Source organism: Pundamilia nyererei, unplaced genomic scaffold (assembly GCF_000239375.1).
Source record: "Pundamilia nyererei isolate P.nyererei 1_Seehausen unplaced genomic scaffold, PunNye1.0 scaffold00044, whole genome shotgun sequence".
Classification (NCBI taxonomy): domain Eukaryota; kingdom Metazoa; phylum Chordata; class Actinopteri; order Cichliformes; family Cichlidae; genus Pundamilia; species Pundamilia nyererei.
Window position 1 is genome coordinate 377,313 of NW_005187445.1, and position 16,738 is coordinate 394,050.

Sequence of the window (16,738 nt, forward strand, 5' to 3'; positions counted from 1 at the left end):
ACCTCTGGTGCAAATTACTGACCTCTGTCATCATTTTAGGTGGGGGAACTTGCACAATCGGTGGCTGACTAAATACTTTTTTGCCCCACTGTATATAAGTCACTTAGATAACTTCAAAATGTTATTGTTTGGCTTTTTTCAGTTTTTTATTTGTTCTTGAGTAAATCTGTTTGGCTGAGATTAAAGTTATAGTTTTTACGCAGCTGAATAAATGTCAGGCAGACAGCTGATTATCAGAATGTGAGGTGCTGGAGAATATACTCCAGTGTCCTGTTATATTTTAGATAGCAAGGAGCAGACAGCTGAGTTTATTAAACTTCACTGAAACAATCTGCAAATTTCATTAAAATTTAATAAACTATCATCTTGTCTTTATTTTTAGTTAGCACATACCTTAAACACTTAAAGCTGTAAGCTAATGATAGTTATATAAGAGCAGATGCATGCTAGTGCAATAAGCTGTAGGTTTTACGTCCAGTGGATGCATGATCTGATTAGTCGACTAATCGCAAAAATAATCGGTGACTAGTCGACTATCAAAATAATCGTTTGTGGCAGCCCTAGTGTTGTGCACAGCTCAAATTACCTTGCCCAGTAGGTAAACATTAACAGTGCCATCACCAGCAGCTTTCCTTCCTCACAGGTTAACGTCGACAGAATGTGGTGATACATCGCTCCAGTCAAGCGGTTACATGCAGGTTTACTCGGGCATAGTCATAGCACTGCAGAACTGTGCTGGTTCACACGGTTGTCATCTATCTTTACTTTCTGCTTTGCTCGTTTACAACTTCCCATCATAAATAGGGAGATTGATAGGGGGTATTTTAAGCTACCCGATGTTGAACATTGATAAAATATGAATAGTTGGTTCAGCAGGCTAGTATTTCTGTTGTTCACCTGCAAAGGCAGCAAGGAAGGTTTAGTCCTTAAACAGGAAAAATAAGCAGACATTTACCAACTGAAGGTAAAAATCTTCATGCTTTTCAAGCTGTTTTATATCTGTATTACAGTAAAATAAGTACATATGCGAGCCAGCTGAACAGTTGCAACTTGGTGGGGACAGATTGCATAGTCAGATGGCCACTCTTGACATCACTAGTAAAGTCTGTCTTGGAAACACTGCAATAAATGTAAACACTATTACCAAAACTTAACAACACAACATTAAAATATCCTGAAAGACTTTACAGTTCATTTTATTTAAGTATGCAAATGGGGGAATATACTCGACTACACCAGCATTATAAATGATATACTGAGACAAATTATAGAGAAGTTAAAATGGAGCACCAGACCTCAGTGACTCAGCCAGGCCAGCCAAAAAGGGTACACACACCTGGCAGATGAGGCACAGGTTAGTGGAGTAGCTAGCTTTAAACAGTTAACTAAAGGAGCAAATTAACTGCAGGAAGAGTGGAAAACAAATCAGAAATTAAAATTGACAGTTCACCAGTCGTCAGTCCTTTGCTCACCAGTGCAATACCAGCATAACCTGCACCTGTCTGCGTGACTGTTTTCTGTTGTTGCAGCTGCTTCTCTCACTTCCCACAACAAACTCAGCAAGTCAGAGTAATAGTCATCCTCGTCTTACTTTAGTCAGCCATTAAGTGTGTCAGTCAGCTCAGTGGGGCGCTCAAATCTGCTGTGGGTGTAGTGGCAAGTGGTGTCTTCACATCCTAAACCCAACACTTACCTGCAGTTCTACATGAATAAAACATGAATAATATGTTTACCAGACTTATTTCTTTGGAAGCATGAGAGGGAATCTGTGTTTAAATGTCTGGTTGACTAGTTGCACTCCTCGCTGTAACAATAGAGTAAAACTGGGCTTAAAAAATGTAAGTATTGAGTTTTAGTTGATCAGCTGCAGATTTACACTAACACACCTGAGAGTTTCCCATAAATGCACACAACCATATGATATTCTTAAAAGCATTCAGTGTTAACTTAGTGACTTTGTGTTTCTAGTTATCTTTTAAAAATACATTTCTAATTGTATGATTTTCATTTTAAAGACAGAAGCTGCTTGACTGCTAGACCAGCAAATGAAACAAGAGAAACTGTGTTTGCTGTCCACCATTTCATGCATTTTAGTGTTGTGTGTCAACAGGAATTTGTACTGATAACATCATTCCTGAGCTGTAGCTCTCTCCGTACATCCCATAATATACTGAAGCAAAGTGCTGAAACACATCAAATCTTCTCTGTTGTAGATTTTCTATGATCTGGTGCGACAGATCAACAGAAAAACGCCGATGGAAAAGAAGAAGACAAAAAAGAAGTCAAGTTGCACACTGCTCTAAATTGCCATCCCACGATAGCTCCAGGCCAGGTGAGTGGGTGTAAAAGCAAAATTTATTCCAGACATTTGCAAGGCTCCAGCTGTGTTCTGAGCTCTGGGTTATCACAAAACATTTAGAAACCTACAGCAATAATTATTGTGATGATTTTTTTTTGAGGGGGAGGATTGGTGTGTTGCAAATAACAAGATCTCTGTAGGTTTAATAGTGAATGTTTCATGTGGACTTTAATTAACCGGAGGCCTCTCAAGTCCTCTTTTTGTGTCTTGTTACACCATCCTCCATTTTAATTGGATCAAAGAGGGTTTACAGTGTGCTTATATGAATTTTGGCGAATGTGGTGGCTCCACCTGCTGCTGCAGCAGCGCAACTGTAATGAAATCTAATTATAGAGAGCACTGTTGGAGCTTCTCTGGCCTTTTTGTTCCTACAACAAATTCACAGAATTTACCAGCTGTTTTTTTCCTTAATTACACCACTGTGTTATTGTCTGATGTTTGTTTTTCAATATAAATCTTTGGTTTACAGTCTCCTTGCTTTGATATAAAAAAATCCGACTCTGGAGATTTGAGGTTTGATTGAGATGCTGCGGACATTGTTTTGCTCTAGCTTCTTAAATGATGCCTGCTGTGTTGCAAACACTGGTCATCAAGCAAAACAAGGCATTTCCACTGTAATGAAATGGGAGCAAACTGGACTCCTGGAAGTCTCACCAGTTCTGCTACTTTCTCTCCCATCTTGCAACAGCTTCTACAGTGTGCTGATGATATTCACCAAAAGCACTCCTCCCAAACTGAACCCAAACTGTCCTTTTGGTGCAACACTTCGACGTTTCAAATGTTTTTCTTCCTCTTTAAGGTTTTTGTGCATCTTTCGCAGCACCATTGCTGTTTACCTCCTAGTTTCCTGACAGCGATCATCTTATCATAGACATACGTCACACATGCTCAAGCTGGCGCAACTCAGGCAGCTAAGGCCTCACAGACACATTGGGAATGATGTTTATTGCACAATAGGACTGTAGATTTTCTCCTTATCACATTGGAAGTGTTTCAGATAGTGACTCAAAAGTTTGAGTCTTTCTTTTCCCCTACTACTATGATTTGCTTCTGAGGCAGTTATGACTTGTCCACACTTGTACTTGCCGTTCAGGAAATGTTTGTGAGTTGAGCATGCGACACTCTGAGTCAAATCAAGGCATGCTTTAGCCACTACATGCTGTTAATTCCCAGCTTCCTCACTGGGCTAAAATCCCAAAAGACAGTCTCTGAAGTGTGGCTCACAAACTCATGAACTAGGGAAATGATGTCATAATCCTCCCTGCCTGATGTATCTTTGTGAATGCAGAAAAACAGTTTATACTGTGATTGTTTTGTCTTAAAAAGCAGCAAATAGGAAGCATAACGAAGTTGACATTTTTATGTTTCATGTGACATTTTTGGGAAGCTGCAACAAAAACATAAACTGGGATAAGCAGCACTCTGACATTTTGGTGCCACAGTAAATCTCTTTGTAAACTGGAAACAAAGGTTCACCAAGAGGACAGATGGTTTCTAGAGAGGTGGAGGCTGAACATTTATGAGTTGTTTCAAAGCGTCTCGCCTCAGCCGAAGAAAGTCAATATTTTGTATGGTTTCAATATAGCTGCTTCACTTCACTGATTCAGAGCAGCTGAAAAGTAAAAGTTTTCACTGCAACAAGAACATCCCTTATACGGACTGACTCCAAGTGCAAGTGACTATTGGACTATTGGCTGAATTATGCTTTTATAGGAAAGGGCAGCACGGTGGTTAGCACTGTTGCCGCACAGCAAGAAGGTCCTGAGTTCAATTCCAACATCAGGCCGGGGTCTTTCTGTGTGGAGTTTGCATGTTCTCCCCGTGTTTGCGTGGGTTCCCTCCGGGTACTCCGGCTTCCTCCCACCGTCCAAAGACATGCAGCTTGTGGGGATAGGTTAATTGGATAACCCAAATTGTCACTAGGTGTGAATGTGCGAATGAATGTGAGTGCGACTGGTTGTTTGTCCCTGTGTGTTGGCCCTGCGACAGACTGGCGACCTGTCCAGGGTGTGCCCTGCCTCTCGCCCTATGACAGCTGGGATAGGCTCCAGCGCCCCCCGCGACCCTGAAAAGGATAAGCGGAAGCGAATGGAAGGATTGATGGATGGGATGGATGGATTTCATGAGTTAAATACACAAGGAGTTAGAGAATTAAGTAAAATGACAAGTACAAAAGGGGGGGGGCAGCACTACACTCAGCCAATGTCAGGTGTCAAAAAACGGGCAGAGTACCAAAGAACTGATGCTCCCAAAGTTTGAATCGCTGACATGAGTGCAGATGGGATGGCCTTCTACAGGAAACATGCTACAGCTCAAATGAAACATGAACAGCTGCAGCAGTGAGAGCGCTTTGGTGAAAAGTCTTGCCTAATTTTCCCATCGGTTTTTGGATTCTGAAAAGATAGAAGGTAGAAGGGGAAAAACTGAACAGCCTATCCAGTTGGCTCCATGTGAGGTCTCTATCCTGCAACAGCCAAAAATTAAGCAAGTGAACATATTGTGCCCTTGTGGATTCGCTGATGGTTTTCATTTTATAGTTTATATTTTAGAAAAGCAAAGGAAACACACTTATATATATGTATGTACGTGTGTGTGTGTGTGTGTGTGTGTGTGTGTCTATATGTAGTAGATATTTAGGTGTTTACATCCATGTTAACTGCCACAGTTGAGGTTCAGCAGAATTAAGAGGATAATGTGTTGACAAAATTAACATTCTGTTTATAAACTGCATGTTTTTACAGTTTAAAATGAAAAAGAATCCCTTGTAACAATCCTCCTAGCTGTTAGTAGTCACCACAGTGGGTCATCAGCCTCCATCCAGGGCTTGACCAATTTGGTGTGGAATTATTTTGATCTGCATATTTGATTCAGTATTTATTTCACATCAGTGCAGCCCTCCCCATTTATCCAGGACTCAAACTGGCACAAGGAATAAAGGCTTGCAGCCCACCTTGTAACTGGGCTAGCTTCACAACTTATAAGAATTCAAGTCTTAAAAAATAACCCTGGTTGTTCATTTCCATCTTGATAATCATACAGGTTTTTCAAAGCCACAGGGGACTACTAAAGGTGGGCAAATGTCCTGCAGTGTCGAGACACAGTCTTGACTTTTTAAAATGTTTCAGGAACAAGTTGTGTCCACATCGTTTACATTGAATCTTCTGACTTTATTCTTTCTTTTTCTTGCTTTCAGAAACTTGTAATGATTAACTGTTTCCCAGTGGATCGTGCCAGCATTCCAAGTCCTCTCCGAAGCATTTTGAAAAAGGCTGACAGAGAAATTTCACCACTCGCAAAATGGCAGGAGACGGCACATACTCTCAAGAAACTCTTTCTTTCTGCTCTTTAATGGCAAAGATATCCACCTCTTCTTTTTTTACTGTCAGCCTGATGACAACTGTTTTGTTTTTGTCCTCTTCTCCAAGTTGTCTTTCTTTTTGGAAATATCAATATAAAAGAGGAGACCTTGGATTTATATCCATCTATGGGAACTAAAATGTTTTATTAAAAGTAACATCAGATATTTGACACATTGTGACAATGCGTTCGCAAAAGTATCCATGTGAAATGTTGGTCTTCTTGTACATTTCTGCACTAACAGTGTCAATGAAGATGCATCATTGTCCATAAATTACTCGCTCCTACTTACAAGGATGTGTATTGACGAAATAACATCTTTCCTAAGTGACTTTGTTTTATATCGAGAGCTGCAAGCCTTCCATATTTCCCATAATATATTCTACTTCCATTTTTGCATAATAAAGCTAAGGAAATTAGTATTTTATAGACTGATGGGGGAAATGGTGCGTTCTGATTTGTGTCTTGAGGCTGAAAATATATTGTACTAAACCAACTCTAATATCGCTTCTTGTGTTACCCTGTCACAGATGATTTTCCAGCTTTTATGAATGATTAAATTTTAGTACATTTTCATTAGTTTTGGTCTTGGTTTTTGTCCTTTTAGCATGTTTTTGGTGTTTAACAAAAAGATTGGGAGTGAAGTTTGGACACATCTGCTCATTTGGGCCCTCTGGACCCAAATGAGCTGTGGAAAATTGGTTATGAAATCGCTTTTTAAAATAATTGATTTGATCAAAGTCACATTATATGAACAAATATGTTTTATCCACAGCAGCATGAGTTGACAGTGCGTTTCGTTAAGTTCTGGTTTTCTGGGTCACGAATAGAGCAGTGTGAAGATCGATATCTCCCAGAGAGCTAAAAGAGTAACTTGAGTGTTTCCTGTCAGCAGAAATGACGGCCTCAGACTGAGTCACCAGAGGAGGTCTGAGCTGAGAGGAAGCTGCAGAGAAAGAGGAACTCGTACAGAAAGACAGGGTATGAATTGAAGGCAACAAAAAGCAGAATCGAGACTGATTAAGATGAGCAGACAGAGCTCAGCTGCTCCACCTTGAGGTGGTGGCTTTAATAATTAAGTAACAAAAACAGTACATGACCACCATGATGTATTCACAGGCCAGTTCTTACGTACCCTTTGCAGCAGCTCGTTAACAAATATCTAATCAGCCAATCAGCAAACCAATCCACTTAGGCATGTAGACGTGAGCACATCCACATGTCTAAATGAATGCGGCATGGTTGTTGGTGCCAGATGCGCTGGGCCAAGTGTTTCAAAAACTGCTGATCCAGTACTTTCCCACACAAACATCTCCAGTGTTTAAAGAGATGGTCTGAAAAACAATATCCAGTGAGCAGCAGTTCTCCAGGAGAAAATCCTAGAGGTCAAGCCTCTGAATCGTTTATATGTTCAATGGCAAACTTACACACTGTACACATGGTTTCTTGTGCAGGGAGACCGTGTGGGCACTGCAAGATTTCAATCCATTACAGAGTTGCCAGTGATGTGCTCGGTGACTATGGTCCCAACTGCCTCCAGATCATAAACAAGCTCCTAATTGCTCCAACAACTCTTACTGTCTTACCAAGGTTCTTGCTGATAGTCTTGTAGTCCACTCCAGCCCCGTGTAGGTCTACAGACTTGCTCTTTGGCCTTGGAGGTGGTGGAGAGGTTGAAATGGAAGAAATGTATTCTGTGGACAGGTGTGCTTTATACACATAAAAAGATAAGATCAGGAATATCTGTAATTGATTGATATTAATCTGTGTGGGCATACAGCCAACCTGTGGGAGCCAGAATTGTGGCTGGGCTGTAGGGGATCACACGCTTATTTCACTCAATGACATGCAAATTCATTTATAACTTTTGTGTCATGTGTTTTTCTGGAGTTTCGGTTGATTTTCTGTTTCTCTCCATAAAAATTAGAGACTGTTCATTTCTTGGTATGTGAGCAAACTTACAGTTGTTGCCAAAAGTTTTAAGAATGACACAAATATTTGTTTTCACAAAGTTTGCTGCTTCCAATTTCATGATAGCAATTTGCAAATACTCCAGAGTGTTATAAAGAGTGATCAGATGAATTGCGAAGTCCGTCTTTGCCTTGACAGTGAACTAAATCCCCAAAAAACTGGCTGAGATCATTTCAATAATCTTTTTTTTTTCTTTTTCCATTTCAATAGTCTTGTCGTTAACTCAGGTGGAGATCATTATGTCATGCTGACTGGTTTAGAATACCAGACTGGAGGTGATGAAAGGAGGCTGATGTTTGAAATCATTGTTCTTCCTGTTAACCTTGGTTACCTGCAAAGAAACACAGCCATCATTGAATTGCATAAAAAAGGCTTCGCGGGCAAGGATGGTTTTGCTACTAAGACTGCACCGAAATTGAAGTTCAGTTGAAATTGAAGTCCAACAAGCACCAGGACGGTCTCCTAAAGATGATTGGGCTGCGTGAGTGCCACCAGTGCAGACCTTGCTCAGGAAACGTAGCAGGCAGGTGTGAGTGCATCTGCATGCACAGTGAGACAAAGACTTCAGGAAGATGGCCTGGTGTCAAGAAGGGCCGCAAAGAACCCACTCCTCGCAAATAAAATGTCAGGACAGATTGATATTCTGCAAAAAGTGCAGGAAGTGGACTGCTGAGGACTGGCGTAAAGTCATTTTATCTGATGAAGCCCCTTTCTGATTGTTTGGGGCATCTGGAAAAAGGATTATCTGGAGAGGAAAAGGTGAACACCACCATCAGTCCTGTCTCATGCCAACAATAAAGCATCCAGAGACCATTCATGTGTGGGGCTGCTTCTCGTCCAAGGGAGTTGGCTCACTCACAGCTTGGCCAAAGAACACAGCCCTGAATAAAGAATGGAACCAAAACATCCTCTAACAGCAACATCTAACCATCCAAAAGCAGTTTGGTGAAGAACAATGCCTTATCCAGCATAATGGAGCACCGTGCCATAAGACCAAAGTGATAATTAAGTGGCTCGGGGAACAAAACATTCTGGCAAACTCAAAGCATTGATTATGAAAGAATGGGTTGCCATCGGTCAGGATTTGGCTCAGAAGTTGATTGAAAGCATGCCAGGGCAAACTGCAGAGGTCTTGGAAAAGAAGGGCCAACACTACAAATATTGACTCTTTGCATAAACATATCGATGAAAGCCTTTAAAACTTATATAGTGCTTGTATTTCTACTTTAAAACATTGCAGAAACAACTGACACAAAGATATAAAAACACTCAAGCAGCAAACTTTTTGAAAACCAATATTTGTGTCATTCTCAAAACCTTTGGCCACTACTGTACAAATTCAGTAAGGGATCAAATAATTATTTCCCGCACCGTTTACACTGGGTAAGTTTGAGCCATTCATTTTTAGTTCAGCCTGTTTATAAAAGGGTGAATGTAGCCTTCAGTGAAGTGTTTATGTCCTCACCATTTAGGTGTTCTGAAAGTAGACCTGTTGAGAGTGGATCTAAGAACCCCAGGGACACCACACAAGATACTCTGTCAGCTTCTCTGCTTTATCACCCTTTTTGACTCTAAAAATAACCATAGTTTCCAAAATAAACCTCACTTTGCATTAAATATGACTTGAAAGCAGCGATTGAGAACATAAACTCAACAGAAAACTCAGACTTCTATTTAACTGGACTGTTTTTGGAAGCAGAAGCCCCCTGCTGGCCATTTAAAGGAATGCAGGTTAAAGGCACTTCTGCACTCCCATAGCTTCTTAGACCCAGGACCATCATTTGTATACAGTTAATGCACTCTACACACACATATAAGCAATGTTTAAAAAAATTAAGGCAGACTCTGTATTCTTTTTGTGAATGCTATGAGACCTCTTTGAGCTTCTAGGGGACCCTGGTTAGGAAACATTAAGCTACTATGATGTGTTAGTAATTTATAAGGTTACAGATTACAGTTTTACAGTTTTAAAATGTGAAACTTTTATTTGTAATATTTATTCTTCAGCTTTATTATTTTTACTTTGTGTCGAGTAAACTATTTCTGTAGTTCTCCCACTTCTGTCTTTTAATAAATTCCTAGATTTGTGGACGGACAAACCCAAAGTAGGCTACCCGCTGTAACCGAACAGCTCAGCTCCCTTTGATGGAGAGAAATCTCCGCTCAGACCGCTTAAAATCTCATTTTCCTATATGATCTCCGATGATTGAGGAGCGGCAATGATTTCCCCCCCTCTGTCCCTCTCTCTCTCCTACTCTGGCCCTCCTCCCTGCCTCCTTTCCCCTCCCTCACTCTCTCCCACACGCATTCATAGTCTACAGACCGACAGGCTGGGCGACCCCCCTCCCCCCCTTCCATCATTTTCCCATCCCTTACTCGCTTCCCTACAACAAATATGGCCGCGAAATCTGACGGTGCACCCATCTCTCTCCGAAACGCAATCCCACCCGAGTGCCCCTCCAGGTCGGACCCGCGGCCTCCCCAGCGCCGTCCCGACGAGCAGCGCTATACCCTCTCGGACTGCTGCTGGACGCTGTGCGCCCTTCTGGTGTTCTTCGCGGACGGGGCCTCAGACCTGTGGCTGGCCGCGGACTACTACCTAAGGAAGTACTACCCGCAGTTTGTACTGACTCTGGTCTTTGTGATAGTCCCGTCCGTGGTCGTGCAAGTGTTGAGCTTCCGATGGTTCGCCTACGATTTCTCAGAAACCGTGGAAAGCGGCACTGCCGCGGCCGCCGTGGTGGCAGCGTCGGAGCGCGACATCAGCACCAAGGACAGCGGCGAGCGGGGCGCTGGCCGCTCTGCCGCGGCCGGGGTGCTGCCAGGGCCGGGCACCGGGGGAGGAGCCCGGGGGTGCTGCAGAGTCTTCGTCTGGCTCTTCCAGGCTCTCATTCACATCTTTCAGCTGGCACAGGTCTGGAGGTAAGTCAGAACACTCAAAGCGTGATCTGAGCCGAGGGGGGACTACACATTGTGGCTGTGTGTGTGGGGGGGTCTTTCAAAGCACAGCATCACTCCCTGTAGTTATGAAACCTAATCATTCAGGGAGGACTGCGCCCAAAATGCCAGAATATCTTTTTGTATTGTTTGACTTTCACGAGCATGGAAAGGCAGATTTAGACTCCACCCTTCCACTCCCCCAACCCCCTGGCTGGCTTCTAGGTCAATCATCTGTCTGAAAATCACCAACTCATCCACACCAATCCCCTTCAAATGAAGTAAAATGGGAGGAAAACAAGAAGGAAGAAAAATCGTCTTGTCTGTTCAGTAGGAGGAAGCAGCCTGACTGCTCAAGAAGAAGGATAATAGTCATAAATGTCAGGAGAGTTGCTTCACATTTACAGTGATACTTGCCTCTCTATCACTGTTTGGTGTATTTTTGGTTCCTACCTTGAGGCTCTGGCTCTTGTGTTTGCAAAATCCATATTCTCAAACCTCCCAACAGTTTTTTCCCATCGAGCCATGTTCATACCCAAACATGTTTAATTACTGGGCGCTAAAAACAAACCGGTGTACTCTTTGGCATTGCTCTCAAATAGATGGCAGTAGGTCTGTAGGTCAGCTACTCAAGCAGTGATGGTGAGTCGGTGCTCAAGCTTGGAGTGCCCTGATAGGCTTTGACAGGTTTGAACTGCTGCCAGCCAGGAGGAGCCATTCATCTAAACTGTAGTAGGTGGACGGTTAGACAAAATTACATTCAAAGACAAGTTGTGTTTTGCAGACATGTCGGGCTGTTGTAGAAAGAAAGATGCAAATCAGTTGTTTGATTTATCCGTAGGCCTGCATAATCTCTGTCCTCTCTCGCTCTCGCTCTTCCTGCCTCTTTAGACAGCCCTATGGGTAATAACATATATTGATTCCTTATTTCCTCCTGGAGACTAGTGTGAGAGAGCGTGTCCTGGATCACATTAAAACATTGTGGCGGCACAGAATTACCGGTAATGCCATTAAAGCTGTGGTGCGTGCCCCGTTCATTGCCGTTCTGCTGCTGCTGCTCTCAGAGCAGCGTGTCTGCACATTAAGAGGATTACCGCTGTGTGTTTTACCCTCAGCTGTTAACTCAGGAATGAGCCGTCACTGATACACAATTAGTCAGGTGAACCGGGATCAATTTGGGCCGGCTACCAGAATTGAATGTCAGTGCGCTTGAGATGTGATACGGGCTCGTGTCACACACAGGGCGTGCGATGACACTGTTTGTGTGTGTGTGTGCGTCCTCTTGTGTGGCTGAGTCTTTGACCCTCGTTATTGCACATATGCTCTATTTTCCCAGTCTGTTCCATCCCAAGGCACGCTTTGTGTAGCAGGGACCAGAACAAAAAAAGGGTTACACAATCTCCCCTGTGGTTCAGTGGGCTTGTTGACATAGGGCTTCTCTGACCCTTCTCCCCGAGGCAATTACTGAGGCGATTATAGCATCAGTCCTCCGTGACAACCACCGGTGATTTTCCAACATGTAGATGCTCTGTAGCGATAATCGTTTACACTCTGTATATTTGCATAGTGCAAACACATTTGTACAGAAATATGTGTGCTTTTCTGCAGCATCCTGTTTGGTACCTATACAAGGTCACTGCAGAACGAATGGAGGTGGGACTACATGTCAGCAAAAGCTCAAGAATTCAACAAAGGATTTGCAGCGAGCTCTTTTATCCCTTCTAACCTTCAGCCTTGAAGGTTTTCTCTCCGCAGCTCCTCGTATTTTACTTTTTCTGAACTCCTTGGACTTATTTTATTTGAAGAGAGACTGGAGACAAGCTTCACACATTCCCCCCTCTGATGTCTGTACTAAAATTATAACCACAGAGCTGCTTAGTTCAGTTTCAGTTTAATCTAAATCTCAGTGGGGCAAGTAACCAGCTTTCTGGCAAGAAGTACTGACGGCTCCCAGAGTTTGGAATAATGAGTTATGACTTCTGAGAGTCTGTGTTTGATGTCCAAAAGTTTTTGAAGCACAGCATTAAAGCCTAATCTCCCCCTTCCATCTCACAAAAACTAATGCACTGCTGAAAGTTTCTGAAATATATCTGCCTCTGATACTCAGGTATGTCCACGCCTTGTATTTGGGCGTGCAGAGCCGCTGGCACGGAGACCCAGAGCGGCGTCACTACTATTGGCGCATGATGTTTGAGAGCGCTGATATCAGCATGCTTCGTCTTCTGGAGTCCTTTCTGAAGAGCGCCCCTCAGCTCGTGCTGCAGCTCACCATCATGATCCGGGCCAATCAGGTGCTGCCCCTTCAGGGTAAGTGCCCCCAAAACGACCAATCACCACAGCCATCATGCACATGATCACATCAGTCAGTCATGAGTCTGCAGCCCACACTGTACGCACGCTGTGAGCGATGAGTCACTTGAGCTCGCCTCAATCAGGCTCCCACTGAGATGAGGGAAGTGCATTTTCTTTCTGTGCTACATGGTGAGACAGTTAACTCACAGCCATTTCTATCCCATCTTACTCCTCTTGCCAAATCTCTGTCTCTCTTCCTCCCTCTTCTCCGCTCTCTCCCCAGGGCTTTCAGCTTCTGCCTCACTGATATCCCTCGCCTGGATGATCTCCTCCTACCAGAAAGTCCTGAGGGACTCCCGAGACGATAAGCTACCCATGACCTACAATGCAGTGATAGTTCAGATTCTGTGGCACTTATTTACCATCGGAGCTCGCACACTGGCGTTTGCCCTCTTTGCCTCCGTGTTCCAGCTTTACTTTGGCATCTTCATCGTGGCCCACTGGTGCATCATGACGTTTTGGATCATTCAAGGCGAAACGGACTTCTGCATGTCCAAATGGGAGGAAATCATCTATAACATGATGGTGGGTATTGTCTATATCTTCTGCTGGTTCAGCGTCAGAGAGGGGCGCACCTGCTGCAGGATGCTCATCTACAGTCTCACTGTGTTTGTTGAGAATGTGGCGCTCACCACCTTCTGGTACCTGTACCGCAGCACTGGCGAGCGCCAGAGTACCTTAGACTTTTACGCTGTCATGATGGTGTGCGTGGTGGCCAGCAGCTACGCTCTGGGCACCTTCTTCATGTTTGTGTATTACTGCCTGCTGCACCCTGACGGTGCAGTTTCAGGGTGGAGTTACATAGTGGAGAAGGAGGTGCCCGTGGAGGCTCTGGCCTCGCCAGCCTCCAGCCTCCCTCCTGACCTGGTAAGCAGCCCTCCCAGGACCCTTCAGAGAACTAAAGGGTCAGACAGAGAGCCGGGGATAGATGGGGATGTGTTTAAGGTGCGGCCACCTCGGGGAGCTCAGACCCCAGTGCCTCATCTCACACCCAGGACAGAGGGCCCCGTCATCCGGATAGACCTGCCCAGGAAGAAGTACCCCGCCTGGGACGCTCACTTCATCGACCGTCGGCTGCGTAAAACCATCCTGGTGCTCGAGAGTGCTGCCCCCGTTACACCGAGGATTCAGTACCGCTGCCTGAGCACTCCCAAAGAAGTGATGGAGTACGAAACCACCGTGTAATGCGCCGATGGTGCTGTGACTCAGCTTGTTCCTGTGTGGACATCCTGCCTTAAATAAAAATGGCAGGAGGATGACTCTCACTGAGTGGTCAGGTTTAACTCCACACTTACTTAACGGCTCTCTGTTCTGGCCACAAACAGCCACATCAGGGGATGGAGTGTTGCGTGTTTACTTTCTACATGGGGCAGGATTCTGCGATATTGTCTGGTGACGGTGCATATTTTGGTTTCTGTATCATTTCTCAGGTCAGGATGTGTTACAGAAAGATATGGAAGGTAGAGAGGATCACAGGCAGGCAGAGAAGTGGAGCTGTTATCAGTCAGAGGCAGAAAGTCCTCCTCGGCGAAGGTGCTTCAGCAAATCCTCGTCAGGTGGTCGACAACAGAGACAAGCCTTCAACATGCATGATTATTTATGGCAGCTAAAACTCAAACATCACCGAGTGAGTAGGTAGACTCGCACTGCATTTTTAAACACCATCTTTTGTAGACGCAGCACAGGTAGTGGTCTCCTGAATCACAATTTTCCATAGCTATTCACTCATGTTGAAGGAGTCTCTGAAAATGCTGTTTCTAATCTGAAGGGCACATCAAAAGCAACATTTGAGTTGAATGTAAAAACAGTTGAAAATGTGATTATTTGTGACAAGGCTTTGAGCATTTTCATGCTGTTAGTGGGATTGTCATCATTCCTGTGACACTATATTTGTTTTTTGTTTTTAAGGTAAGCTATGTGCGTGTTTACAAGCAATCTGTTATTTTGGGGACATGCCATCACTATTATAACAAGATGCACCTTCCTCCAGAATGTGTATGTACTGAACACTGCATTTTACAGGACTCAACAGCTGTATTTTCATACTGCATCCATCTTCCACAACAAAAACAAAACAGGACAGATGATAATTTACATGTAAAATACTGTAAAATGAAGAAGTTGTTGCAGAGGGACAGCACTGTCTGTATTTGTACTGTATTCATATTTTGTTGTCTGAACAGTGTTTAAAAAATAGCTGCAGACTCCTAACAGAATAGCTTTGATATTACTGATGGTACAGGCATGTAGTACTTTTGGTAGCCCTTTATTTTGCCAGTCTGTGATTTCCTAATAATTTCCTCAAAAGCTTTTTAGGACTAGTTTTGTAGTTTGGCACAAGCAGATCAATAACATCCAGAGAAATTTTAGTGAACATATTAAAGCACAGCATTAAAATCACTTGTCTAACTCCTCTTCGCAGATCTTTTGGGTCTTATAGGGTGTGGGGCATACCCCCTGTTAATTGGGTGTGTGTTGACACATCACTCTAGAGCACAATCCTATTAGGATCTGCGAAATTTGGATGCTGGCGCTCCTCCTAGGGCTGTTTATTGTGTTCCATGAAAATGAGAAAGGCCATGTTTGGTGCATGGTACATAGTCTGGTTTGAGGAAATCACTGCTACAGTAGCAGAGATGTGAACAGAGGCAAACAGACTGTTGCCTCTGTTCACAAAACAGACTCCTTTTGCGCTGTGTTGTGAAAGCCTATTGGCCGAGAGTCTCCCAAAGAATTAATTCTGCTGACGACAATCAGAAAGTGATGACAAAGCTTTTTGGTGCCATTCGTGGGCAGCTGAGAATCTTCAGCTTCACTTTTATATAAAAAGGAAAGAAAGAGAGCGCTTGGAGAAAACTAAGCAAAATCACAGGACCCTTGTAAATTGTGGAAATATTGTACTTGTTACTTAAATCCAGAGTCGTTCTGCTTTTGTCTGTAAGGGGCAGATATTTGAAAAAGGGACTTTATTCTTTTGAGTAAAGCTCAAAGTTACATCCACGTGAATTCCAGTCCACCCGTTACAGTTTTTTACAGTTTTTTTTAGTATATATAATTCATTCATTCTACGCTAATTATTGTAAACAGTGTTTTTGTATTTGTAGACAAATTGCCAACAGCTTTACACGTTTTGTTGACCTCCTGAAGGTTTTGGATGCATTCTTGTAAACTGTGCATGTGGAGACCGAAAGAAGGACTGGGTTTGCAGTCAACTATCACCTGAAGAGGATTTAGCTTTTTAGAAGCTTTTATTTTAAAGTCACCTGCGTAAAACAGTGATCAGTGCATGTAACTGGAACTCTTGGCCCAGATATCAGATATGAGTGAGCCCTTTTTTATTACAATTTACCCCAGTGTAATAGCAGTTTACAAATTCACCTAACAAATTAAAGCTTTCCAGTTCGGACCCTTGTGGTTGCGGGGCATCCAGCATATAAAATCTGCCAAATCAAACATGCAGCACTACCTCCTGTCACGACCCCGTGAATTAGGGAGCTGCTGAAAGTAGCACCACCCGAATTGAAATAATTGTTAAAAATGGACTGTTCAGCACAGTCCATTTTTAACTATAATTAGTGACAAATTACACTGAATTAAAGTCATTTTACATGAATCTTTTGAGGAAATTATTTTTAATTAATGGACTTATAAAATAAAGTTTTACCTTCCTTTCTTTTATCAGGGTTGTTTTTCTATAGAATAGTCACACAGGAGAGATTTTCTGACTTTTGTGTGTGCTAGTGTGTGTGTGTGTGTGTGTGT

The 16,738-nt window shown here is 43.1% G+C and overlaps 2 protein-coding genes across 3 annotated transcripts in view; both read left to right on the forward strand.

Annotated features, from left to right (window-relative positions):
- The window catches only part of rap1aa (RAP1A, member of RAS oncogene family a), a 21,061-nt gene extending 15,323 nt beyond the window's left edge, over positions 1–5,738 (forward strand). For both annotated transcript variants that reach the window (XM_005731592.1, XM_005731593.1), the window contains exons 8-9: positions 2,214–2,332; positions 5,553–5,738. In XM_005731592.1, coding sequence (XP_005731649.1) covers positions 2,214–2,303 — 90 coding nt within the window. In that variant the 3' untranslated portion in view covers positions 2,304–2,332; positions 5,553–5,738. The remainder of the gene's footprint in view (positions 1–2,213; positions 2,333–5,552) is intronic.
- Positions 5,739–10,011: 4,273 nt separating this feature from the next.
- Positions 10,012–15,683, forward strand: xkr7a (XK related 7a). The gene is made up of 3 exons (XM_005731594.1): positions 10,012–10,609; positions 12,732–12,931; positions 13,200–15,683. The coding sequence occupies exons 1-3, from the start codon at positions 10,083–10,085 to the stop codon at positions 14,159–14,161; spliced, it is 1,689 nt and encodes a 562-aa protein (XP_005731651.1). The 5' UTR covers positions 10,012–10,082; the 3' UTR covers positions 14,162–15,683.
- The last annotated feature ends 1,055 nt before the right edge of the window (positions 15,684–16,738 follow it).

Coding starts and splice junctions, on each gene's coding strand:
- xkr7a (XM_005731594.1), top strand. CDS start 10,083: ATGGCCGCGAAATCTGACGGTGCACCCATCTCTCTCCGAAACGCAATC. Junction 10,610..12,731: donor CAGCTGGCACAGGTCTGGAG/GTAAGTCAGAAC, acceptor TCTGATACTCAG/GTATGTCCACGCCTTGTATT. Junction 12,932..13,199: donor TCAGGTGCTGCCCCTTCAGG/GTAAGTGCCCCC, acceptor CTCTCTCCCCAG/GGCTTTCAGCTTCTGCCTCA.